Genomic DNA, 24,620 nt, shown 5'->3' on the forward strand with positions numbered 1-24,620 from the left:
GGAGAAAGATGGATAATGTAGTAAAGCGTCCGCAGGTGGCTATTGAGCAGCACGCATGTATCCGTAGCGCCGTTACTTTCCTCTGTATTTCATCTAGAGATGGCGAGATGAAGATGGGATGAAGAAGGAAAGAGAAAACCAGGAGCGCGTCCCCCCGGGGAGGAAGCAGAGTTATCCACGCGTTTAATGAAAGGGTGTTTGGCTATGAGTCAGCAAGCGCCTTACCGGAAGCGGACTAGTGCATAACGTCGCGTCGGAAGGAAGCAAGATAAACACGTCAAGCCCTGTATGGAGAGGAAAGACAAGCCGCTCCTATGATCAAGTCCATTATTCTAGACAGGTGAGACAAGTATAGAGCAATGGCCGGGCTATATGTGCGTGGAGAGGCCTGGTCGGTCAGCCTAGGGAAGTGAGAGGAGTAATAGCCAGCAGAAAGGCATGAGAAAGACGGGGAGACGCGTCCACGAAGTAGCATAGTCGGGTGATGTAAAAATAGAAGGAGGGGGGGGTGTAGACCCTGAGGGAGGTCTGGGGACAGCCCTTGGACGGGAGCGGACAGCTCTTAGAGTCTGGAACAACTGCGACCCCGTGCCGGAGGCCGCCCCACAGTAGTTGATTATGTCAGAGCCTGTTGAGCATCAACTGGGCGAGTCGCCCCTCGAAACCCAGGGTTAAAAGATGCAAATAGCGAATAGTTCCACGCGTCATGCTGTAGCTAGTAAAAAAGTAGATCGAATAGCTTATATAGATAATATAGAGGTGATTTAGAGTTGAAACGGGCAAAATCGCTCATTGCAGCACTGAGACGCTTTTTTTTCTGCATTTTATCACAAGATGTATTTGGATATGCACTAAAAGTGTGTGCCACACAAAACCGCCATCCAGTCCCAATAAGTATACACATCCAACAGATATGCTGTATTAGTATCATGATGAATCTTTATATCGTCATAAACAGATGACCAGCTGGGCTACACATACCCTTATGTGTAGTGATAGTCAGCCCAGGTTAAGCTAGAAGAGCGTGTATTGCTCCTCATAACAGACCTCACGCTGGACATCTCCCTACTAGAACAGTCGTCCGCCTAGGATAGAGTATATACAGTATAGCCAGACAGGGCTCCAACTCACCATCCCACGCTCGTCTCATGCTAGAGGCACGCTGAAACCCTACTACAAGCTCGCAGGACCTGAGACGCAGCCTGTAGAGGGCGTTAATCCTCAGCATAGAGCGTACGAGACAACACGGCTATCCGTTCAAGGGCGATGAACAGCGGGTACAAGCATCCACGGCATTCACAGTTGTAAGTGCATATTAATTCCCTGAGCCGTTGTGGCTGGCTTGTCGCCGTGCCGCTGGCCGCTGGCCGCTGGCTGCTGGCCGCGCCGCGCCGCCACGGCTGGCCCGCCCTCGCCTGGCAGCCTAAAGCAGCAGTCTCAGCCAATCACATCCAGTCATGCTGAATACGTACCCCTTTTTTGAGTACCATGTTCCCTTTTACGCACACCCACATATCTCATCTCACCAACAGCACTCCCGCACCCTCTTAACCACTCAACCACCCAGTCCTAAACCACCACCCTGGAAACAAAGGGGGAAAAAACAGGAAAACCCGATAGTTTCCTCCATCAGAAAGTGCACATCACCGCAATGACCAGAGTGCCCGCCAACCAGCGGAAGAGGAAGCGTGACGAGAGCGACGATAAGAAAGCGGCTACGGCAGCGCCGTCAGGGTCCAGGAGGCGGGTGCGGGCCAGACGAGAAGACGAGGCCAGCGCACCCTTCACAGAGACCTCGTCCGCGCGAGAACGGGCACAACCTTTCCTCCTCGCTGTTGCTAGGATGCCCGTTGACATGCTCAGCACAGCCTGGAGCGTCGGAAAGAATCGGCCGATCAACGCGGCCCACGTCCAGGAGCTGGTACACGCATTCAGGAGCGGCGGGCTGGAAAGGCGGGCGCCGGAGAACCGTATCGTCGTCCTCTGCAGCGCCGAGGAAGTCAGGCGTATGCTACAGGACGGCGGCGACGAGCGCGACGAGGACGACGAGGACGATGAGGACGACGAGGATGACGAGGACGGCCCTCGCGAGCTATGCTTCCTGCGCTGGGCCGAAGTCAATGGGACCAAGGCTGAGGTGATGGCCGGCCAGCACCGCATCCAGGCGCTCCGCGAGTACGTCAAGGAGACGGGCGCGCCGGGTTCCAATCTGTGGTGGGTGTGCGAGCTCTACGATAAAGGTAGGAAGGCGCACCCTCCCCCCTCCCCCCCTCCCCCCTCGCCATTCCCATCCGGTTCACCACACAAAAAGCATAAGGATGATGGTTCACGAGAGGCTAACGGACGACATGGAACACTAAAGACCGCCTGCCGCGCGACCTGAACGTCAAGCTGCGTGTTAACCGGCGGGACCCAAGCCTGCCCGACAACCACGGGCAGATCTGGATGCAGCTCGCGTCCATCGCCTTCACAGGAGGGCGGGAGGACGAGGGCTTGGGCGGGGAGGACGCCGCCCCGCACGTCATTGAGGCACTCCGCCTCGGCGGCGACAAGCACTTCCCAACGCGGAGGCTCATCACGTTATGGAACCACCGGAGGTGGCGGCCCACCACGACGCAGTGGTGCCGCACGAGGTTAGGGCTGGACACCTTCAACATCTCATACTTTGAGTGGATCGCCAGCCTCCGCATCGATGAGTACTGGATCGATGCCTTGGGCGAGGTCCTCGGCGTCCTGGCCGACCTGCCCGCGGACGAGCGGGATAACATCACGCCTGCCGACTGGGAGAGGCTCTCAACCTGCCAAGCCGCCCCCAACGTCACAAGCGTGTTCTACGCGCCTGGGGAGCAGCAGGCGGGGCAAGCGCCGCGCACCGCGCGGGTCGACGGGTTCCTCGCGACGCTGGATGACAGCACCTACCGCCTCGTCCACGACCACATCGCGGAATCGCTTGTGCTCACGTTCCCCGACCTGAGGCGCGTCCTCCATTGCAGGAAGCTAGAGATCCAGACGGCCGTCCGCGTGCTCCATCACGTGATCCGCTGGATCAGCCCAGAGCAGGCCAAGGCCGTCGACGACATCAGGCCTAAGGTGAGGAACAAGCCCCTCCTCCGGGAGCACCTGTCGATGGCGCTAGACGAGCTCGCCTCAAGCAGGGGCTGGGCGCCCGGGGCCTTCCCTGCGATCGCGGCTGTCCAGCTGCAGAGACGCGTCCTGGACTACGTGCGGGACAACCTGGCCGAGTTCCGGGCGCCGGAGCTGCTCCCGCTCCTGGACGACGACGCGCCCGCCGAGGGAGAGGACAGCGACGAGGGCGGCGGCTCATACGGGCAGCGCTTCAACTACGTCGCGTGGGCACGCCTGCTGAAGCTGGTGCGGCAGACGACCGATAGGGAGGGCCATACACTGCGGCCATCGTGGCAGACGGAGCGCGCGACCAGGAGGTGCGAGCGCCAGGCCAAGGCCTCCACCCTCGTGCAGGGGTTCTGCGCCGGCCTGTTCAAGCTCGCCGGCCAGCAGGACGCCGCGGCGATGCGGCTCGCCCAGCAGAAGGCGGAGGAGCTCGTCAACGCCTATCTGTACCTTGCGTTCCCCAACAGCTCCCCAGCGGCGGCGCCGGACCGCCCCGACGACCCTAGCCAGCCGCCGCAGGACGCGCCCGTCATCGCCAGGCAGTCCTCCCGCCAGCGCCAACGCAGCGGCGGCGGCGGCGACGTCGACGACGAAGATGGCGCTCAGCACGTAGCACGACCCAGCCGCCGCAGCAGCATCCCCCCTTCCTCCTCGCCGCCGCCGCCGCATCAACAGCGGCGCCCTCTGCCGTCGCCCCCAGCGCCAGCAACTACCGCCAGCCAGAAACCAGGGCCACGCTGGAAGCTAGGGCCTAGAGCCAGGAAACCGGCCAGCGCCGCGCGGCAGTAGGGGCGTTGGCACGTTCTGGGTTCCCCTGCATACCAGATAATGAATGCGAGAAAGTTAATTCCGCCAATGGAAAATGTCTCAGCAGATGCGTGCGCCCGCCGGGCAAATACAAATCAGGTTTCTCATTTCCCACAGCAAAGTGGGTCTCGCAAATATAGTTTGATAACCCATTCCTAAGCGACCATCAGCTTGCTTTTTCTTCTTGCTATCCCATGCCCTCCCGGGCACGCCAGGAGGGCATACGTACATGCATAGATGCTGCTGTGCATCTGCCTCCTACGCCTATAGTGGGCGAGGTCTATAGAGGGAATAGGGTATGATCAGCAGCAACCTGTCCACCACCTGCTGAATAAGTGGTCAGTAGGTGGTCTCCTCCCAGCGGAGGATGCACAGGTGGTTTCGTATAGCAAATAGAGGGCGTTTTGTAGGAAATCCCTCAGCCAACGTGTAGATTACACACAACTAAGACCGTGGATAGCAAGGCCTACACCACTATCACGCTATAACCATACTAAGATGTCTACAGCTAACGAGGGAGATGTTGCTACTGAGATGCTGCTAGTGGATGGTGAAGCCTTCTCTGACGTTGGTGCTGCCTCCGACCCGGACGGCGACGAGTTCTTCGTCGACGACCAGCAAGAGGACGAAGGCAACGACGGGCGGACCAGCCACAGGTGGGCGGTGGACCACTCCTCAGGGCACCACAGGTTCCGAGGTATATATGTAGAAGGAATTCAACTAGGAGCGAGAAGAAAACGCTGACGCCTCTCACACCTATCCACAGCCAGACGCTTTATCGAAAAGGTCCTCCGAAGCGATTTCGAGCCAGCCGATGCTATCAAGATGCTGCAGGAGAAGCACACGATTGACTTCGGGTCCCGCGCTGGAGGCAGCGCGCCAGCGAAGGCCACGGACGCCTTCTTCCCGCAGTTCTTCCTTGACTTCTTCAGCATCGTCGGCAAGCCACGCAGCCCCATCACGAAAAGCGACGGGCCCGTCTTCGACAACATCGAGTTCTCTCTCGAGTCATACGCAGCGCCCTACAGCGCAAAGCATATCGGCGGCATCCCGTTCGATATCACCGGGCGCACGTTCAGGGTCGCTAAGGCTGGTACCCGAGAGGTCTGGTTCGTCGTCATGCACCCCGTGGCGCACGAGCCGACCTCCAGGGGCGGGGCCCCACGCGAGAGACCAACAGCCTTGGACAAGAGCGGGATGCCGGCCGGGTTAGCCCGCGAGCTGGCCGCATACATCGTGGGCGTCTTCCAGTCGCCGCAACTGCTTGGCGAGGGGGTTGAGGCCTGCTGGCGGTTGGGGACAAAGAGTACCCAGCGCATAAGCTCGGCTAAGTGGCAGGTCTTCCAGCAGCAGTTCATGGACGGTTGGGCCGCCTGGGCTAGCACCCACAATCCCAATTCATTCTGGCGACGCCACGAGCCGGCCTTTCACGCGTATGACTACGGCGCGAATATCGAGATCCAGGTCAGCGATACTATCTACGACCTGCCGCGCGAGAGACATATACCCTATGAGGAGGAGGAGGAGGAGGAGGAGGAGGAGGAGGAGGAGGGGGTGGAGGACGCCGAGCAGGATGCCGAGGAGGAGGGCCTCAGAGATGGAAATTCTCGGCAGGAGGTCGAAGAGCTCTCTCTTAACGAGGGACAAAGTACACATAGCGATACAGTGGAAGGCCGGGAGTACCAGCAGATGCTCAGAGAGAGCAGGGACCTACAGAGCATGATCGTGGAGCTCAACGCCCGCTTTGATCTCAGCAGTATCAGTGCTATATCTTACGCCCTCGCAGTCTGTATCAATAGCGAGTCGGGCGGCTCACAGACGCGCTGCCTCCTCGCCGACCGGAACATGGTGGCGCGAGAGTACCCTGGGAACCGCGACTACACCTTCTACCCGCAGGCCTTCCACCCCACGTATGGAAACTTCTCTTCCAGCCAGCCGCCCGCCTTCCTTAACTCGCTCTACACCGCTCTACAGGGGAATATGAGCGACCGCAATGAGGGCGCAGACGTGCTTTCGTTCGGCTACTTCCAGGGCTACTCCAACATCAAGAGAAGCGTGCGCCATAGCGCCAGCGCCCTCCTCGCGACAAAGGGGTACGCGACAGCAGCGCTAACAGCCCCAACGTCACACACATCCGCCATGTCGTACACAAGAGACAGGCGGGAGAGGCTACTACGTCGTATCCGTGGCGACCTCACGCCTGAGCAGCCCGAAGAGTCTAAGCCGTTTGCGCGAGAGCGCAGGCAGCTGGACATCGCTATCGAGAAGGATGAGGTAGCATACCGGATGGAGCAGGTCGTATCACTCAACATACGACATATGGACAGCGTTGAGCGCACATTCGAGAACGTCATTCGCCCCATTTTCCAACTCATGCGCTTCTTCCTCACAGAGCATGAGTCGTATGTCCATATCTTTCGGTCTATACCAGTCGGAATCTTCCCCCGTATCATGTCGGCCTACTGCCGCCTGTTTGAGCTTGCTATCTGTGAGATGGAACGGCGTTACGTTGCTGGCGGCGAGCGCGGCCTAGACCTCGCACACTCTGAGGCTGTTGCAGTACTTGACCGGCTTGGTGGGTATATCTTCACCGGGCATGAGCGCCACCTGCCGAAGACGGTGCTCCGGCCGCTAGGCACCATCGACAGCCTTCTAGCTGGGGCGTGGCCCTATATCGACCCAGCCGTACTAGACCTCGGTCCAGCCGGGGCAGCGACCTGCTTCATGGACACCAGCCGGTGGCCCCGCTCCGCGAAGACGGGAAGGCTTATACTGCTCCATATTAGCGAGCTACAGCACCACTACGGCGACCGCCTTGCCTCCCACCGGGAGACCGAGATCTGGTTCAGCCAGCTAGGCCGGGACGCATTCAAGAGCCATGCAGCTGTGACAGAATATGTGACGGAACTCCTGCGGGAGATGTGGATCCCCCAGACGAAGCTCTTCATAGCTAACCAACTACGGCGCAGGCTGCAAGAAGGTAGTAGCGACACTAGTAGCATACCTATCACCTTGGAGCAGAAAGAGGCGTGTAAGTCGGCTGTTGAGGCGTGGGAAGCGGCGCCAGACGCCTTCACCCATATCGCGCTACAGCGGCTAACTGACGGTCTCACCTCGGGCGGCTCGCGCATAAAAATAACCTTGTCGAGGACGCGCACCAGGCATGACTTTGCTACTGAGCTTCTCCGCGTTATCTCTACCGAGAAGGGGCGGGCAGCATCCGCGCCAGTCAACGCGACATGGCCGGACCATCTGCAGGCGGCCATGACTAGCGGCAACCAGGCTAGCAACGGACTCAAGCCTGATGAGTGGGTCTCCGTGATAGCTGGCCGACTCCTCGCGGCCGGTGTTGAGTGGGTGCCTGACGCCGTCAAGGGCCGCTTAACGTCAACCACCGTCGTCAGCCTGCGCGGTCGAGAGGTCGCGCACGTAGTAGTAACCGGTCCGCCAGGCTCCCTGAGGCGCGCGGCGCAGGAAGCTCAAATCAAGCACGAGAAAGCTGCGCACGACCGGGCGCTCAGGCAGACGCGCAGAACCATCAGCTTCGGCTGCAGCTTCCCCTTCACCAACGTCCCCAGCCTTATCACGGACGGTTTTCTCAAGGCTAAGGCGATCTTCTCTAACAAGGGCGACCTACGGGTTCTAGACCACTATCAGCTGGCGATAAACTGCCTCTCTAACAACATCGACGACCCCCTCTGTTGCCTGATGCTGATGATCACATTGACCGTTTGCTCCTCATCGGAAACGCCAGAGGTTGCGCCTGGGTCGCGCGAATTCGGGACCGCAGCCAAGAGGAAGGACCCGGCCCAGCTGGCCCTCGTCATGGTCACGAGGATGATGTGGTTCCTCTACCCCGCCTCTTTCCCCTGGAAGAAGGGTTCAAGTGGGACGGCCTATGATGTAGCCGAGATGACGAAGAAGATTGGTACAGTATAACGCAGGGATGGTGTGAGGCTTATGATGCTAATGGCGCTGTAGAGCATAAGGGGTGCAGCAACCGGATGTTGCGTGAGCTGGGTTGGGTCACCTCAAAAAGCAACCGCGACAGCCCCCGAAACACAGACCTGCAGCTGCGGCCTCAAGAGGACCTCCTCCAGACATTCCGAGAGCTACGGTCGGCCATGAAACGGCCAGACGACTTTATCGGCGTGGTCTTCAACAGCCAGGACAGCATCTGGACGGAGCGTTGCGCGAGCATCATCAAGGATCGATAGGGTTATACAAATACAATAAATAGGCGCATAAAGGAAGGGAAGGGAGATGATGGGAATTGAGTAGGAGATGCAGATGCATTGGGTTTTCTTCCAATTTCGGTGGGCGAATCCGATGGGAGCCAGGTGAACGCTTAAGCGCGTTACACCCTAAAGCCTTAAGGATGCATAGCCCCAAGTTAATCACTGGGACAAATTATAAAGAGAGAAGGTCTAGGAGGGGAGGAGGGTCCGCAGTGGTTTTCATAGCCATCACCTATACCTCTAGCCTCGGCTTTCGTCTCATCTCAGGCGTTGGGGTCAGATCGGATTACCAATGCTGGGTAGGCACATGAATACAACCAGGACCACAGCGAAGACCACCTCACCTTCGTCCAGGTGATGCGTTTTCTCCACCAGCCTCTCTTGCTGAGCTATCACGTGGGGGACACGTCGACTGTCGTGTCGAAAGGTTATGTATCTCGCCAACAGGACCATTGTCCTGAGGAAGGAGAGTATAAACGGGGATTGGAGATACGAGAGACCAAGATATAGTATATAATGTGAGGCTAGGCGGTTCCTTGCAGGAGAGGAAATTTCATGAACATGTTCCCAAGTATACGTAAGGTATCGCACTCTGATGGCTTAGAACTGAGAGTATAAACGAAATAAACCCTAAAACAAGGGATTTCTTGCCAACGGAGAGGCCTATGACAAAACGGATTGGATATTTGAGATCAGGGCAAAAAAGAGGCCCACCCGGGACTCGAACCCGGATCTTCTCCTTAGCTAGAGGAGTGCTCGACCGATTAAGCTGATAGGCCCTCGACTGGGGATTCTATCTCTCACCGTTGTTATACTTGGCCTTTTCGACGTACGTCCAGCTCGGCGAGGGGACCCGGCGGGTCACAGAGCAAGCGAGGCGCACCGCGTCTCAATTGTGTAGCGCATGCTTATGGACGACGTTGTCGCATGCTTCCGAAGTGGGTATGGCCGAGATTACGCGGCCGCGGCGGCGGCACCGAGCGGGGTGGTACGACCGGTCGGGGCGGGGCAGCCGGTCGCGGACGACGTCAACCACACTCACCGCACAGCGCAAAAGAGGGAAGGGGGAAAAAAAAAAAAGGAAGGAAAAAAAGGAAACAAAAGGAAAGCTAACGACCCCACCTGGATCTTCTACGACTGTCGGTGTATAACTGTTGGTCTAACTCGTCCTGTCCCACCTATCACCCCCTGCCTAACCCTAACCCTAAACGCCTTCCCTGGTGCCTCTTAGGGTACAGGTCAAGGTTCGGCTTGTTCACTGCAATCTCAGATGAGTCGAGATGAAGGGCACCAGTTGCCATGTTACGACCCGACAGGCATGACACGTTGGAACAGCCCCGCCTGGCATCTCGGCGGCTAACGCAGAACATATGTACGCAGTAACACAGGTGTAACCAGGAACCATCGGGAAAGGAAGAACTATGGTACAGGTCACGTGACTTCGGGAACAGCACGGATACAGGGCAAAGATGGATATGTTGGATATGTCCGCTATCCCAGCTATCCATGGATATGTTGGATAGCACGGATATCCTACATAGCCACCACAAGAGATACTGTGCAGAACTTGTATATAGTATGACCTGAGCCTGGCTCATCGTCAGACTTCCATAGCTCTTCAGCAATCAACTTAGTATTCATCCTCACGGATACTCTCAGCTTACCTTCACTGCGAATTACTTGTTGAGCCTAAGACTGATCACCTTAGCCTCTGACGACCGATCTACTATCAGCCTACGACCTACTACCCAGACCACGACCTCAGTGTACTGTTATAACGTGTCAATCCCCAGCTTCTGTTAGCAGACCCTACTGTCGGATAGCTGACCGTAACAGGCTTATAGCGACTACAACTGCATACTGAAGTAATTCTAGCGCATAACTATTTCTCAAAGTCCTTGACCTAAGGCGAGGAGTTAGTTGACGGGATGGGGTAGTGTTAGGATTAAGAGCCAGCCCGGCCGCCCTTCTGCCACATACGACCATACCTACTGGAGAATTCGGGATCCCGTCCGCTCTCCCATAGACAAGCCAGTGAGGGCTGGAGTAGTAGTCGGGTCGGTGACGACCGGCGAATGCCCGGTGTTGTATGTTTCGCCCTTCTTTGGTGATTCTTGTTTTTTTGCGCCTTCGAGCCGCAGCAGGTGGCAGTGTCTCTGTATCTAAAGATGCGAGGGTCATTTAGCTAGCGGGTTTATCATAGGTTTTTGGCAGGAGGCTAAGCAAAGGAGCAGTAAGTAAGCTGTGTACTTAGCACTCGAATCAGGAGGCGAATCAATAAAGTTAGTTATAAAGCTGAGGAAAAGAACAACAACATAAAGTGTTATTTCCATCATAAGCCGACTAGACATACTACTCAGTTAATTTCATGCCGGAACGCGTCGAGATACGGCCATCCGTGTACAGCCATTGGCCCGATGTTACGGTCAGCTATCCGACAGTAGGGTCTGCTAACAGAAGCTGGGGATTGACACGTTATAACAGTTCACTGAGGTCGTGGTCTGAGTCGTAGGTCGTAGGCTGATAGTAGATCGGTCGTCAGAGGCTAAGGTGATCAGTCTTAGGCTCAACAAGTAATTCGCAGTGAAGGTAAGCTGAGAGTATCCGTGAGGATGAATACTAAGTTGATTGCTGAAGAGCTATGGAAGTCTGACCATGAGCCAGGCTCAGGGTCATACTATATATATAAGTCTTATATGAACAGTTCTGCTTGTTCATGAGCGCTGTGCCCCTTGTCACTATGAGCGCTCATTCTAGAGTGGGATGAGCGCTCATTCTAGTCTCCACTGAGCGCTCATTGTGGGTCCCTTATCTATGCTCATTCCTTATCATCACGTGACCTGTACCATAGTTCTTCCGTTCCTGAGTGAGTCCCTGTTGTTCCCGTGATCCTGCATAGTACAAATGTCCTGTCCTAGCCGCCCGACGCCCGAGTGGGTCGGTTAACTGTTATCCATGCATAACGGGTCGTAACATCAGGTCCCCTCTCCAAAGGTCTTGTCCTCAAGACCCAACATAAGTAGGTCGTTGGTCCCAGGTTGGGGATTCGTCAATCGTGTTTCCTGATTTACTCATGATGCTGACACCATGTCAGGTCGCGTTCAAAAACCAAAGTCTTCTGGTGCCTCGACTCGTCGCCGTTTGTTCCGAATTCTTCGATTTATTAACGAGGGTATTGAAAACGAAATGCCTTGCTCGAATTGTCGCTCGCGTGGTGTGCGCTGTTTGCTTCTTCCGGATTCCGACATCTGCGGGACTTGTCATCGTCTTGGTATTCCTTGCGATGCTTCTGAGGATGCGATCTGTACTCGTGGGTTCTCTTGGCCGTGTCGCATAGTTCCTTACTGATTGTGGTGGGCAGTAAATCGTTTGGTGGCGGAGTCGGATCGTCTGGATCAGGCGGAAGTGGCGGAGGAGGCGAGGTTTCGTGAAAGGGCTGCTGCTTTGCAGCAAAAGGCGGAGGCTTATCAAAAAGCTCAGTCGGAACTGAACGAATCGCTAGCGAAGTTGGAGCGATTGCGGGAAGAGAAGCGAATGGTGTTTAGGAAAGGTAAAGCAGCTGTTGCTGAATCTTCGGAGGACGTGTCGGCTGCTACCTTGGAGGCACAGTCAACGGGAGCTTGGAGTGCTTCGAATGTGGATGCTTTGTTCGACTGGAATCCTGCTACTCCGAATTTTTTGTCGGGAGAGTCCTAGTTATTTTCTGGTGTTCCTAGGCGAATAAATGGTTTTCCTTGTCGTGGTCGATCTGCTTCTGTTGGTGGTTCGGTGAAGCGATGTGGGTGCTTGATTCGCTTATATCCAGCGTTCTTCTGGACTAGTATAACAGGTGCCGGTGTGACTTCTCGTTCTTGGTGTTGTTGCCAGTAGATCGTGAGTTCTTCTGCTGCGTTGGTGATGTTTTTGGCTGGTTCCCATGTGTTGTCTTCGTGTCCGTATCCTTTCCATTTGACGAGGTATCGATACCCTTCTGGCTCTTTGAGGTGGTCTATGATTCGTTCTACTTCGTATTCTGGTTCATTGTCTTCCACGATGATGAGGTCGTTCGTCCGTGATCCTTGTGGAGCTGGTTCGAGTAATGAGACATGGAATACTGGGTGACACTTCATGGTTTCCGGGAGTTCGAGTTCATAATTGACTGGTGAGATTACTCGTGAGATTTTGAAAGGTCCGAGTTTTTTGTAGTCGAGTTTGTCGTTTGGTCGTTTTGTTTTGATGTTTCGCCGTACGAGATAGGCGCTATCTCCCTCTTTCAAGGTTGGTCCCTCAATCCTTCGTTTGTTGCTGAATTTTGTCATTCTTTGTCGTACAAATTCGAGTTCTTTGCGTGTGTTTTCCTGGATATCCTTGATTTGCCGTACTGAGGCGACAGCCTTGATTGCAGTTGGGCCTGCTCGGCGTTCTCCATAGGCGGTAGGTTCAAATCCATAGTTGAGGTAGAAGGGGGATTCCTTGGTACTTTCTCCTACTGCGCTGTTGTAGGCGAACTGGGCTATTGGTAGCAGTACAACCCAATTGTCTTGGTTGTAGTTGACATAGGCGCGGAGGTAGGTTTCGAGGATCTGGTTGATTCGTTCTGTTTGTCCGTCGGTCTGCGGGTGGAATGCAGTGGACATTGATTGTTTGATGCCAAGGTGTGACATGATTGACTTCCAAAAGTTGGAGGTGAAGATCTTGTCTCTGTCTGACACAATTTCCTTGGGTGTTCCATGGTTGGCGATGATGTACTTAAGAAATGTATAGGCACATTCTTCGGCGTTGCTTGCTTCTTTGTACGGGATGAAGTAGGCGTACTTCGTGAGTCGGTCCACAATGACAAGAACGCTGTCAAAGTGTGTTCCCGTAAGGGGTTCTCGAGACTTCGGTAGCTTGACGATGAAGTCGAGGGATATGGATTGCCAGGCGGTTTGCGGCACAGGCAAAGGTTGTAGCATACCATAAGGTTGGTGTCTAGCGGGTTTGCTTTTGAGGCAGACCTCACAATCCTTAATTGCTTTTGCCACACGTTCTCTAGTGACCTTTTCTCCATATTGTTGCCGTAGTCGTTTCCAGGTTTTGGTGATTCCTTGGTGACCGTGTGCGGGGCGAGCATGAAATTCCATGATAGCTTCGTCGTCTAGCTCGCTAGTCAGGCTAGTACTAGATCGTCCAGCCATCATCAAGAGTTTGGTTGCTGGCACGAGGTCTCCGTCGTTGTTTCCTTTGAGAATCACCTGGGTTTCTTCAGGTACCGGGACGTTGTAGTCCGGCCTTCGGCTAAGAGCGTCGGCTCTGCCATTGTCTGATCCTTTGCGGTGGATGATTCGGAAGTTGAATTCTGATAAGAATTCCGACCATCTAATCTGTCTTTTATTCAACACTTTCGAAGTCGTGAAGTGTGAAAGGTTCTTGTGATCTGAATACACAAGTACTTCGTGGGTGGTTCCTGAGAGCTCGGGTCTCCATTCCTTAAAGGCTTCAATGATTGCCATGAGTTCCTTATCGTGGATCTGATAGTTGAGTTCGGGTCCGTGGAGCTTGCGAGAGAAGAAGGCGCACGGATGTAGTCGTCCTTCTGAGTCTCGTTGAGATAGTTGCGCCCCGATCGCATAGTCGGATGCGTCGGGTTCTACTTCGAACTGTTTTGTCGGGTCTGGGATGACCAAGACGGGTTCACTGGCGATGAGGTCCTTGATCTTCTGGAATGCTGTTCGTTGTGGTTCTTCCCATGTAAAGGGCGTGTCTTTGCGGCTGAGGTTTGTGAGGGCCGCGTTGATCTTGCCATAGTCTTTGATGAATTTGCGGTAGAAGTTGACGAAACCTAGGAATCCTTGGACTTCCTTGAGGTTGTTGGGTACCGGCCATTCCTTGATGGCTTTGACTTTGTTTTCTGACATGCAGACTTTGCCAGGGGTGATGGTGAATCCGAGGTATTCCACTTTTTGTGTGTGAAATTCGCTTTTCTCAGGCTCGACCAACAGCTTAGCTTCTTGGAGGGCTTGTAAGACGTGGTGCACGTCTTCTTTGTGTTTTTCAAGTGTTGGTGAGAAGATGAGAATGTCGTCGAGATAGACTACTACACAAATATCGACGTACTTGCGTAGGACTTGGTTGATCATGTTCTGAAAAGTCGCAGGGGCGTTGGTAAGGCCGAAGGGCATGACGAGATATTCGAAATGTCCTTTTCGTGTCCTGAAGGCGGTCTTCCATTCTTCGCCTTGCTTCATTCTGATCAGGTTGTAGGCTCCCTTGAGGTCGAGAGCTGTAAACCAGTTGGCTCCGTGGAGGAGTCGTCTCATTTCGTCGATGAGTGGCAGTGGGTAACGATTTTTAATCGTCATTTCGTTGAGCATGCGGTAGTCGACGCATAATCGTAGTTTTCCGTTCTTTTTGGGTACGAACAGGATTGGGCTTCCTGCTGGTGACGTTGAGGGTCTGATGTATCCCTTCTTGAGGTTTTCTTCAAGGTATTTGTCTAGAGCTTCCATCTCTGTCTGGTTGAGTCCGTAGATTTTGTTGAAGCGTGGTTCCTTCCCTTTTTTGAGGGGTATTTCGTGGTCGAAACTGGTGTGTTCGGGCAGTCCGGTTTCTAATTCGGCTGCAAAGAGTTTCTCGTAAACTCTGTATTCTTCTGGGATAGACAGAAGTGGATCATTCTTTTGTTCGAGATCCGTCGTTGTCAATGGTTGTGACGTGGCTTCTTTTGCCTTGAGGTAGCAGATGTATCGTTTTGCTGTTTCTTGCTGTATCGGCTCGTTTGAGGCCTGGTTTTGACAGGGCTGCTCAGGGACTGAGTCGTCGTGGTCCCAATGGAGTTGGCCTTTGCTCCAGTCTATCCGTGGGTTATTCGTCCGTAGCCAGGGTAATCCTAGCACTATGTCGTACGTCCCTATGTCGGCAATGTCGAATTGGATTCTTTCTTTTCGATCCAGGTAACTCATCTCGAGGGGCGCAGTCTCGTTGTAGATGGTACCTCCTTCGTACTTGAATTCTTCTCCTTCTGCCGTGTGTAACTGATAGGGTCGCTCTTTTCCTCCCCATTGTACTTCTAGCCTGTTGATGGCTCGAGGGGCGATGTAATTAGCTTCAGCTCCGCTGTCGATTAGCGCGAGTGTCGTTTGCTGGTTGATGGTAACTTCGAGTTCGATATTACCCTTATGTCCTTGTGACATCTGGTGGATGAACCTTTTTCTTGTTGCCTGTCGTGGTTCTTCGTCGGTAGGCGAGTCTAGTTTTTTGACTGCTCTGAGTGTCCTGGGTAGGTGATTTGCTTTCCTTCCCGTCGTGCTTTTGTGAGGCTGTTCTCGCGGATCTTGACTTGTGGAGGTCTGGGTCCGTTCTTCATGACTCTCCAGGCGCGTGCCTTTTCTTGGTAGTGAACCTGGCATTCGTCTTGTTGGCATTCGTCCCACTTCATGTCGTTGTCATGTTGACGTCTCATAGGAAACTGAGGGCTGGGTCTGAAGACTGCGAGGTTATCTTCAAACAGTACCATGGTCCATCCGATCATGGCGGATGTCGAGTAAATCTCGCGGATGGGCTCGTCGTTGTGTCTTCTGGGGTAGAATTGGTAGTCGTGCTTTTCTCCCATGTGTTCTTTGCATCTGTCGTGGAAACACTGGGGCCAGAAGAGGGTTTGGTGAAGTCGGTGGTTGCTTCTCAGCGCGGGGTGGTCTTCCGTGTGTAGCTGAGGGGTGTAGTCCCGATCTCGCTGATTTGCCGAGGTGCCGTAAAAGTGGCGATGTTGCTTGTCTTGAAGCATGTCGATTTCCTGGTACTTCAGGAGTTGCTTGATTCTGTTTTCCTGGTCGTCAGGTTCCTCTTCAGAGCTAGAGTCGTCCACACTGGGGGTGAACCCATAGGTAATCTCTGTCTGAGTACGTTGTCGGGCAACGTCGCGAGGTTCGTCCGAGTCATAGGGTGAGCTTTCGCCTTCTCCAAAAGTCCAGTTGCTGGTCATACTGAGAAGTTGTTGTTCCGTCAGAGGATCATGCTGATGTTCTGGTTCTTCCTCTGATTCTTGTTGGCGTAGATGCGTTTGTCGGGCATCTTCCTGCTGGATTAGTTCCATTTCTCTCTGGATTTGTTGTTCTTCGTGGCGGGACTGTTGGTTATTCACATGTGAGGTGATTGGTTCTAGTCGCTGGATTCGTAGCATCTCGTTGAGTTGTTCAACTGGTTTTCTGGCAACTCTGCTGTTGCTGGAATGCATCATTGCCAGGGTTCTGGGGCGAGTATCCGGGGCACTCATGTCGTATCCGGATCGTCCAGGGTTGCTGTCCCTTGGGTAGTGTCCTGACATTTCTTTGTCTTCGAGGTGGATTCGGCAGTCATCGTCGTAGCATCCGGTCCAAGATTGGGATGCATGTGAGGCTTTTGCAATCGTGTTGACTTGTCGAGGTCGTTCGGCTACTGGTTTCCAGGGAAGTTTCTTGGGTTGTCTGCAGTCTTTGGCGATGTGGCCTTGCTTGTTGCAGTTGTAGCACTTGGGGTTCCAAGGCTTCCTGTCGTTGGGTTTAGTCATCATGCTAAGATCCATGGGTCCGCTGTGTTGTCCGTAAGCGGTGCTTTGTCGATTGTTGTTCCAGTTGCTGCGGGGTCTGTTGTCGTTCCGCTGGTTGTTGAACTTGTGCTGGGGTTGCCACTGGTACTTGCGTCCCGTGTTGGGTCCTTGTCGTTTTTCGCCCTTTTCTTTGCGTCGTTCGAATAGCCTGTTGTCGATCTTGATTGCGAGGTCGGCATACTGAAGGAAGTCTTCGGGGCGATCGATCTTGACGATTTCGTCCTTGACTTCGTCTTTAAGTCCCTGATAGAACATGAAGATCTTGGTTTCCTCGGTGAGGTCGAGCTGAATGCTGAGCTGTCTGAACATGGCGGCGTACTCCTTGGTTGACTTAGTCTGTCGCAGTTGTGCGAGATCTCTTTCAGCTTGTCGCTTTTCATCGGGGTCCTGGAAGAGAGATCGTAGGGCATCTTCGAATCCCTGAAAACTGCTGTAGATGTCTCGGGTCTCGGTGGAGCACTCGTCCAGGGTTTCGTACTTGAGGAATTCTTCCTGGATGGGTTCAAACCATTTGAGGGCTCGTCCTCGTAGGTAAGTGGCGGCATGGACGACTTTCTCGGTTTGACTGGTGAAGTCTCCATGGTGGAAGTTTTGGTAGTTCTTGACTTGGATCAGGAATGACTTGAGTTGTCCAGGGGTGCCGTCGTAGGTGATAGGGGCACTGAGCTTGAGTTTCTGTCGTCCTCCAGTGGGGGTAGTGACGATGTTGGCAGCGGCCCGAAGGGTGTTGACTTCGTTCTGTAGTTCCTGTATGAGAGGGTTGCTGCCTTGTCCTCCTAGGCGAGCGATTCCGTTTTCGAGGTCCGTAAGTCTCTGGGGTCCGTTGCCGAGCTCCTGGATCATCTGTTTGAGGCCCTGGAGTTCGTTGGCGGTTTCGTTGTACATGGCCTGGACCTTAGCAATGTCGTCGTCTCCTTTCTTGACTCGGGCTCGAAGCTTGTCGTAGGTTTCCTTTTTGAGGGTGACTTCGTCGTCCGAGTCCACTGCCATCGGAGCTCCCTCGAGTTCCTCAGCCAGGCTCTTGACAGGCTGTTTGGAGGAAGAAGAGCTTCCCGGAGTGGGTGACTTGGCGGAGGCGCGTGAAGACATTCTTGTCTGTACTGTTAGTAGGTGTCAATGGTCAACTTACTGAACAGGAGCAATCAAAGTGTTACGGTCAGCTATCCGACAGTAGGGTCTGCTAACAGAAGCTGGGGATTGACACGTTATAACAGTTCACTGAGGTCGTGGTCTGAGTCGTAGGTCGTAGGCTGATAGTAGATCGGTCGTCAGAGGCTAAGGTGATCAGTCTTAGGCTCAACAAGTAATTCGCAGTGAAGGTAAGCTGAGAGTATCCGTGAGGATGAATACTAAGTTGATTGCTGAAGAGCTATGGAAGTCTGACCATGAGCCAGGCTCAGGGTCATACTATATATATAAGTCTTATATGAACAGTTCTGCTTGTTCATGAGCGCTGTGCCCCTTGTCACTATGAGCGCTCATTCTAGAGTGGGATGAGCGCTCATTCTAGTCTCCACTGAGCGCTCATTGTGGGTCCCTTATCTATGCTCATTCCTTATCATCACGTGACCTGTACCATAGTTCTTCCGTTCCTGAGTGAGTCCCTGTTGTTCCCGTGATCCTGCATAGTACAAATGTCCTGTCCTAGCCGCCCGACGCCCGAGTGGGTCGGTTAACTGTTATCCATGCATAACGGGTCGTAACACCCGACTTGTCCGGAGCCCCGCTTGCCACCCCCTGCCCGACTTGGAAATCTCGACGCGTTCCCTGGGTCCTCTGATTGGCCGGCATTGACTTCAGTGTCTCCACCTTCAATTGAAATCTCGACGCGTTCCGAAAGAGAACCCTGACCCTAACCCTAACCCTGCCATTACGTGGGCGATGGCTTGAAGTCAAAGCCGTTGTGGCCACCACCAGAATTGAAAGTGGGGCCAGGGAGAGGGGGGGTCAAAGCCGGCACGTAGAGGGGGTACAAAGCCGTAGAGATTCCCCAGAGTAAAATAGACAAAAGTAGCATGCAATTGAAGCCACAAACCGGGTCATTACGGGAATCCAGTTTTCAGTGTTTTGTTTCGCCATTTGAGTCCAGAAATAGGGAAATAGGGTAGTAGATATTTTTGTGATGTCGTCCCGATCCCCGCATTAACCAGCCAATCACATAACAGGGCCACCAGCCAGGCCAGAAAGCCCGACCGAGCGATGGAACGTAAGCAGGGAGGAAAGTAGATCAAGGAGAAAGTATATGGAATTAAGGGGCAGGAAGGTGAGTTTATAAAGAGAGGACAGGAGGAATCAGTCAGAAACAGTAGATAGAAGAAAGTAACCAATACATATAGCCAAAGATGGAGCCATTCGTTCACGACACGCAGTATTCCATTTTGATATGCACGTTATGTAAGTATGCAGTCGTAGCCAACGAAGTCACAGCACATTTACGCAATCACCATCGGTCAATCCCCGCCGAGGCCAGGAGCAGGGTCGCCGGATTAGTCGGCGACATTCCCGGCATCATCCGCAGCCAGGCCGATTTACAGTCGTTTCAATACCCAGACCCCACGGTCGAGCCAGTTGCCCATATCGCACCGCCCCGGGCGGACGGTTTGCGTTGCCACGCGTGCCGTTATGTGTGCCGCCGCGTGCGAAACATGCAGGAGCATTGCCGGGCAGAACACAGGTGGGCGAATGATTGGCAGAAGGGGGGCAACGTGCGCAAGAAAGCCACGGCCGTCAGAGATTTACCGTGGACGACAGGCGTGCCATGCCAGCGTTTTTTTTTAACACGGGCCGCGAGCGGATGGTTCGAGGTCGGGCGGGGGTTAGGGGTGGCCGTTCAAAGCGAGCCATCGGGGCCGGGGACGGACGACACAGCGTGGTTCGTCGCGTTGCACGAGAACCAAGAGAAGCGGTTCGAGGCCGACGCGCGCGAGGAGGTTAGTATAGTAGACGAAAAGTTGGAGCCGAACGGGTGGTTGTACCGCGTCGGGTGGACGAGGGATTTGGAAGGGTTGAACAAGACGCAGTTACAGGAGGCCACGCGACCGATCGAGGACGGCGAGGAGACGTTCCGGTTCGTGTGGGCCGTGTTCAACAGCGTCGCGGACAAGGCACGCGCAACAGCAGCACCGCACAAGGTCGGGCATGATGTGTTGTTTGAGGCGGAGCGGAAGGAGATCAGCCAGAAGCCAGTGCGGCCGTTCGACAACCGCATGGAGGACGACACGTGGCAGCGGTACAAGGAGGTTTGGCGTAAGATGGTGAGCATATTGTTCCGCATGGACGAGTGGCCGGAGCGCGAGCGGCCGCCGTACCGGTTCACCATGCGGCAGGGGTCATTGTGGGATGCGTTCACCAGCCGTGTCGAGGCGGACGTCGGCAGCAGGGAGGCCGCGCAGGCGGAGGAGGTCGAGAGGATGTGTTTAGACGCCATTATCGCCATCATCGAGGACCCGTACAAGCAGAGCCAGAAGGAGAGCGCGATGATCGGCGCGTTGGCGGTGTTGGGCATCCGCGAGGACGGCGGTTGGCACCAGGCGACGGAGTACACGACGAATTATTCGGCCGTGATCAAGGTGGCCAAGATGTTCGTCGTATACCAGGCGTGGTTGGAGCGGCAGGACGAGGTGGCGGAGTTGACGGCGACCAAAGGGGCCGAGGCGGCGTACGAGGAGGCCAGCAGCGTGTTCCATTTGGTGCGCGACAAGGTGCGGCGGTTCATGACGCGGATGCCCGGGCGGCCGGACGACGAGCCCCGGGTGATGAATTGGATTTACGATGCGCGGACGTACGGGATGCACATCCGGTTCAACACGGTGGCGCCGGGGATGGTGGATTGGAGCGGCGACCGGATATCGTTCCGACGGGTGCAGGTGCGGGTATGCGAGTTGGCCGAGATGTTCCACGGGTTAGCGCAGGAGGCGCGGTCGTTGTTGGCGCAGTTGGCGGTGGTGGATGGGCATGGGGACAGGGATAATGAGCACGGCGATGAGCATGGCGATGGGTATGGAGGCCGATCAGCGTTGGCAGCAGCGTTGCCCGCCATCAGGTGGGACAGCATGCACGACGACCACAGCCAGGACCGGCCGGGGTATTCGTTTTTACACGACGACCGCAACGAGGCGTGGGTGGGCAAGGGGAAGGGGTGGATCGCACGGCGCATCGCAGAGTCGGAGGCACGGCGGCGGGCGTGGTTAGACCCGACGCGAGGGACGGCAGCAGCAGCAGCAGCAGCAGCAGCAGGAGAGGCGGAGGAGGCCACGTCCAACCACAGCAATAGTCACCACCCGTACCGCGAGAGGACGGAGGAGGCCACGTCCAACCGCAGCAATAGTCACCACCCATATCGCGAGAGGACGGTGCAGGCATACAGACAGGCGTTGGAATCGTTCCGGGAGCGGTTGTGGATGTTGATGCACATGGTGGCAGGGCAGCCGGCGCGGGCGCCCGAGTTAGCAGGCATCAGACACAGCAACACGGCCAACGGCGGGGTCAGGAACGTGTTTGCACACGACAGCATGATTTGTTTCGTCACGTCGTATCATAAGAATTACCGCCAGACGGGGACGGCCAAGGTGATACACCGGTATTTGCCGCGCGAGGTCGGCGAGTTGTTGGTGTGGTATTTATGGTTGGTGTTGCCGTTTTGGCAGCAGGTAGGAGGCATCATCCATCAGACGGACCGGAAGAGCGCATTTTTATGGGCGGACGACGTGGTTGTAAGGGGCAGGGCGGCGGGCGAGGCGAGCCGTGATAACACCAGGGGCGACGAGCGCCGCAATAACACCAAGGACAACGACGCCCGTGACAACACCGAGGACGACGACGCCCGTGACAACACCGAGGACGACGACGCCCGTGACAACACCATCACAGACGACGCCCGTGACAACACCATCACAGACGACGCCCGTGACAACACCATCACAGACGAGAGCGCCAACGCCACCCCCGGCCGGGCGCCGTGGACGGACGAACGGTTGTGGACGTCAGACAAGGCAAGGCGGATCATGCAGCAGCACAGCGAGCGGTTGGTCGGCAGCAAGATCAACATCAGCGGGTGGCGGCACATGGCCGTCGCCATCGCCAACCGGTATTTGAACGAGGCGTTCGGGCGGGCAGACGACAAAACCAACGACAACGACGACGACGACGTGGGGGTTGAGGACAGCGCATTGGATTTGCAGGCCGGGCACGGCACGCACGTGGCGGGGATGATATACGGGCGGTTGTACCAGGAGGCACCGTTCGGCACGGCGGCATTGCGGGACAGGTTCCGGGCCGTCAGCCGGCAGTGGCACCGTTTGTTGGGGTTCGGGGCGGAGGACCGGGGCGGCGGGGCACCCAGCAAGCGGCGGCGGACGGCGGCGGACGAGGAGTTCGAGGGGCAGCGGCGGCGGCGGTTCACGCGGTTGCAGTTGGCCAACGCCGCCGGGCAGTTGCGGCAGATGATGGGGGACCCGCAGGCGGCGTTCCGCGGCCAGCAGGAGCGGGTGATCCGGTCGATCATGCGCGGCGACGACCCGATCGTGCAGGTGACGGGCACGGGCGGCGGCAAGAGTTTGTCGTTCATGTTGCCGGCGTATTGCGCGCCAGATGGGGTGACGATAGTCGTGACGCCGTTGGTGGCGTTGCGCACCGACATGGACGCGCGGTGTTCGAGGTCGGGGTTGGCGTCGACGACGTGGCGCGGCGGCGGGCGGGCCAACACGGCGGCAGCAACGGTGGTGTTCGTGACGCCCGAGTCGGCCGTCACGCAGGGATTCCGGGATTTCGTCGGGCGGTTGCAGCGGCGGCAGCAGTTGGACCGGGTGGTGTTGGACGAGTGCCACGTCGTGTTGGACGGGTCGAGGGGGTTCCGGCCGGCGTTGCGGGCGTTGGGGCGGACGGTGCAGGAGTTCGGGGCGCAGTTGGTGTGTTTGACGGCGACGTTGCCGCCGGCGGAGGAGCGGGAGTTTTTCGCCGTGACGGGGATCCGGCCGGAGCGGGTGCGGGTGTTCCGCGAGGCGACGACGCGGAGGAATATCGGGTATGGGGTTGTCGTCGTTGCGTCAGGGTCAGGGGGTCGTGGTCGTGGTCGTGGTCGTGGGGCGGCAAGCCGCAGCCGCCGGGCAAAGTCAGGGTTAGGGTTATGGTCAGGTCGGGAGGGTGAGGACGGCGAGTTGAGCGCCGTAGAGGAGCGCGGTTGCCAGGAGGTCAGGGATTGGTTGCGGCAGCAGCCACGCGGCAAGGCGGTGGTGTACAGCAGCACGATCGAGGGCGTCGAGCGGATGGCCGAGGCGTTGGGGTGCGCGGCGTTCCACAGCAGCATCGGCAGCACGGAGGACAAGGCGTCGAGGTTGGAGGCGTGGAGGAGGGGCGACGGCGCCGATGGGGGCGTCATCGTGGCGACGAACGCGTTGGGGTTAGGCATCGACGTGCCGGACGTGCGGTTGGTGGTCCACGCGGGCATGCCGCGGCGGTTACGGGATTTCGTCCAGGAGAGCGGGCGTGCCGGGCGAGACGGCCAGCCAAGCCGGTCGGTTGTTATATGCAGTAGGGCAGCCGTGGAGGAGGAGGAGAAAGAGAAGGAGGCAGGGGAGGCAGCGAAAGATGGGAGGGCAGCCGGAGGGGGATGGGAGGTGTCGACGAGGATATACATCAGGGGAGAGGTATGCCGGCGGATCGTGTTGGACGAGGTCATGGACGGGCGGACGGACCGTTCAGGATGCGAGGAGGGTGAAGAGGCATGCGACATGTGCCAGCAGAGGGCGTCGGAGGTGATGTGGGCAGATGACGGGGGAGACGTTCAAGCAGCAGTTGGCGCGATGGGCGGGACGGTGCACGTATTGCGGGATACGCCGGAGAGAGAGCGACGGGCACACGTTGGACGATTGCCCAGGCCGCGGGGAACAGGCGTGGGGGTGGACGGCGCAGTACAGGAGGCAGATGGAGGAGGCCATGTTCGACGGACGGAGGATGGAGAATTTCAGCAGTTGTTTCCATTGCGGGTTGCCGCAGGGTTGGTGTCAGCGATGGGAGCCGTTGGGCGAGGACGGCGGGCGGTTCAGGGAGGTCGAGGGCGGTTCATGCCAGTACCAAGGGTTGATGGTTGCGATGTTCGCCGTCGCAACAATCGGTGTAGGGTCGAGGGTGTACGAGGAGACGGTGAGGGCGATGCGTAGGGCGGACGGTTTAGAGGAGTGGGCGTCAAGCGAGAAGGAGGTGTACGAGTGGTTAGGGCAGATGATCCAATGGGGAGGGGTGCAGTCAAGCAAGTTGTGCCGTTTGACGAGTCAGTTGTGGCAGAGGGCAGTGGAGGGCGTAGCAGACGGATGAGAGGGGGCAGGGTAAAGCCGGCGAGTAAGGGTAGTATATAAGAGTATTGTAGTTAGACAGTAAGGGGTAGAGAAGTAGAGCAGGGAAGCAGAATAGCAAACGGAATATCAAACGTTTTCACACAGGATAAGTTCGCATAACAAGTGAGGGCAGAAATAGATAGTAAGTTGAAAAGAAGATAGAGGACAACAGAGGACGATAGGGATCGATGAAGGTCGATGGAGGTCGATGGAGGGCGATGAAGGAAGATTTCAGTCAATAAGGCAGAACGGGGATTCACAGAGAGGAGAGAGTGTGGATAAGGAAATTCAGAGTTAGTAAAGAGACGGGGAAATCACTAAGGAAACGGAAATAAACACAACAAGTTAGTAAAGAAGGAGGGAGATTTATTTATCAATAAGTAGATATATGAGGCGTAAGTAGATAGAGCAGGGTTAAAAGAAGGGAAAAAGGTCAGAGTCATAGACGAAGGAAAAGGTTAGGGATAGATGGAAGAAAAGGGTCAAGGACAGCGCAGAGATGTCAGTCAAAAGAGCGGAAAAATGTAGTGTACGTACGTAATAGGGCAATAAAGTGCACAGCCGGGTTCA

At 55.8% G+C, this 24,620-nt stretch overlaps 7 protein-coding genes across 7 annotated transcripts; 4 read left to right on the forward strand and 3 right to left on the reverse strand.

The window, feature by feature from the left end:
• Positions 1 to 1,651: 1,651 nt before the first annotated feature.
• CGGC5_v013024 (uncharacterized protein) lies at positions 1,652 to 3,921 on the forward strand (the record flags this gene model as incomplete). Its single annotated transcript, XM_066152789.1, has 2 exons — positions 1,652 to 2,240; positions 2,363 to 3,921. 2 exons carry the CDS (start codon positions 1,652 to 1,654, stop codon positions 3,919 to 3,921), a joined length of 2,148 nt encoding a protein of 715 aa, XP_066007850.1.
• Positions 3,922 to 4,437: 516 nt separating this feature from the next.
• On the forward strand, positions 4,438 to 8,156 carry CGGC5_v013025 (uncharacterized protein; the record flags this gene model as incomplete). The annotated part of the gene is made up of 3 exons (XM_066152790.1): positions 4,438 to 4,636; positions 4,706 to 7,867; positions 7,921 to 8,156. 3 exons carry the CDS (start codon positions 4,438 to 4,440, stop codon positions 8,154 to 8,156), a joined length of 3,597 nt encoding a protein of 1,198 aa, XP_066007849.1.
• Positions 8,157 to 11,081: 2,925 nt separating this feature from the next.
• On the forward strand, positions 11,082 to 11,873 carry CGGC5_v013026 (uncharacterized protein; the record flags this gene model as incomplete). The annotated part of the gene is made up of 4 exons (XM_066152791.1): positions 11,082 to 11,114; positions 11,157 to 11,196; positions 11,272 to 11,487; positions 11,539 to 11,873. 4 exons carry the CDS (start codon positions 11,082 to 11,084, stop codon positions 11,871 to 11,873), a joined length of 624 nt encoding a protein of 207 aa, XP_066007836.1.
• A 121-nt stretch (positions 11,874 to 11,994) lies between these two features.
• On the reverse strand, positions 11,995 to 15,328 carry Tf2-6-7 (Transposon Tf2-6 polyprotein; the record flags this gene model as incomplete). Its single annotated transcript, XM_066152792.1, has 2 exons — positions 11,995 to 12,165; positions 12,488 to 14,383. 2 exons carry the CDS (start codon positions 14,381 to 14,383, stop codon positions 11,995 to 11,997), a joined length of 2,067 nt encoding a protein of 688 aa, XP_066007835.1.
• Positions 15,329 to 15,384: 56 nt separating this feature from the next.
• On the reverse strand, positions 15,385 to 16,116 carry CGGC5_v013028 (uncharacterized protein; the record flags this gene model as incomplete). The annotated part of the gene is made up of 2 exons (XM_066152793.1): positions 15,385 to 15,952; positions 16,013 to 16,116. The coding sequence occupies 2 exons, from the start codon at positions 16,114 to 16,116 to the stop codon at positions 15,385 to 15,387; spliced, it is 672 nt and encodes a 223-aa protein (XP_066007848.1).
• A 20-nt stretch (positions 16,117 to 16,136) lies between these two features.
• CGGC5_v013029 (Retrotransposon-derived protein PEG10) lies at positions 16,137 to 17,808 on the reverse strand (the record flags this gene model as incomplete). The annotated part of the gene is made up of 2 exons (XM_066152794.1): positions 16,137 to 16,205; positions 16,276 to 17,808. The coding sequence occupies 2 exons, from the start codon at positions 17,806 to 17,808 to the stop codon at positions 16,137 to 16,139; spliced, it is 1,602 nt and encodes a 533-aa protein (XP_066007847.1).
• Positions 17,809 to 19,364: 1,556 nt separating this feature from the next.
• Positions 19,365 to 24,030, forward strand: CGGC5_v013030 (Bloom syndrome protein-like protein; the record flags this gene model as incomplete). The annotated part of the gene is made up of 2 exons (XM_066152795.1): positions 19,365 to 23,363; positions 23,713 to 24,030. 2 exons carry the CDS (start codon positions 19,365 to 19,367, stop codon positions 24,028 to 24,030), a joined length of 4,317 nt encoding a protein of 1,438 aa, XP_066007966.1.
• Positions 24,031 to 24,620: the final 590 nt, after the last annotated feature.

The sequence above is a fragment of the Colletotrichum fructicola genome (assembly GCF_000319635.2).
Source record: "Colletotrichum fructicola Nara gc5 chromosome Unknown KSG_Nara_v1_contig07, whole genome shotgun sequence".
In the NCBI taxonomy this organism is placed as follows: domain Eukaryota; kingdom Fungi; phylum Ascomycota; class Sordariomycetes; order Glomerellales; family Glomerellaceae; genus Colletotrichum; species Colletotrichum fructicola.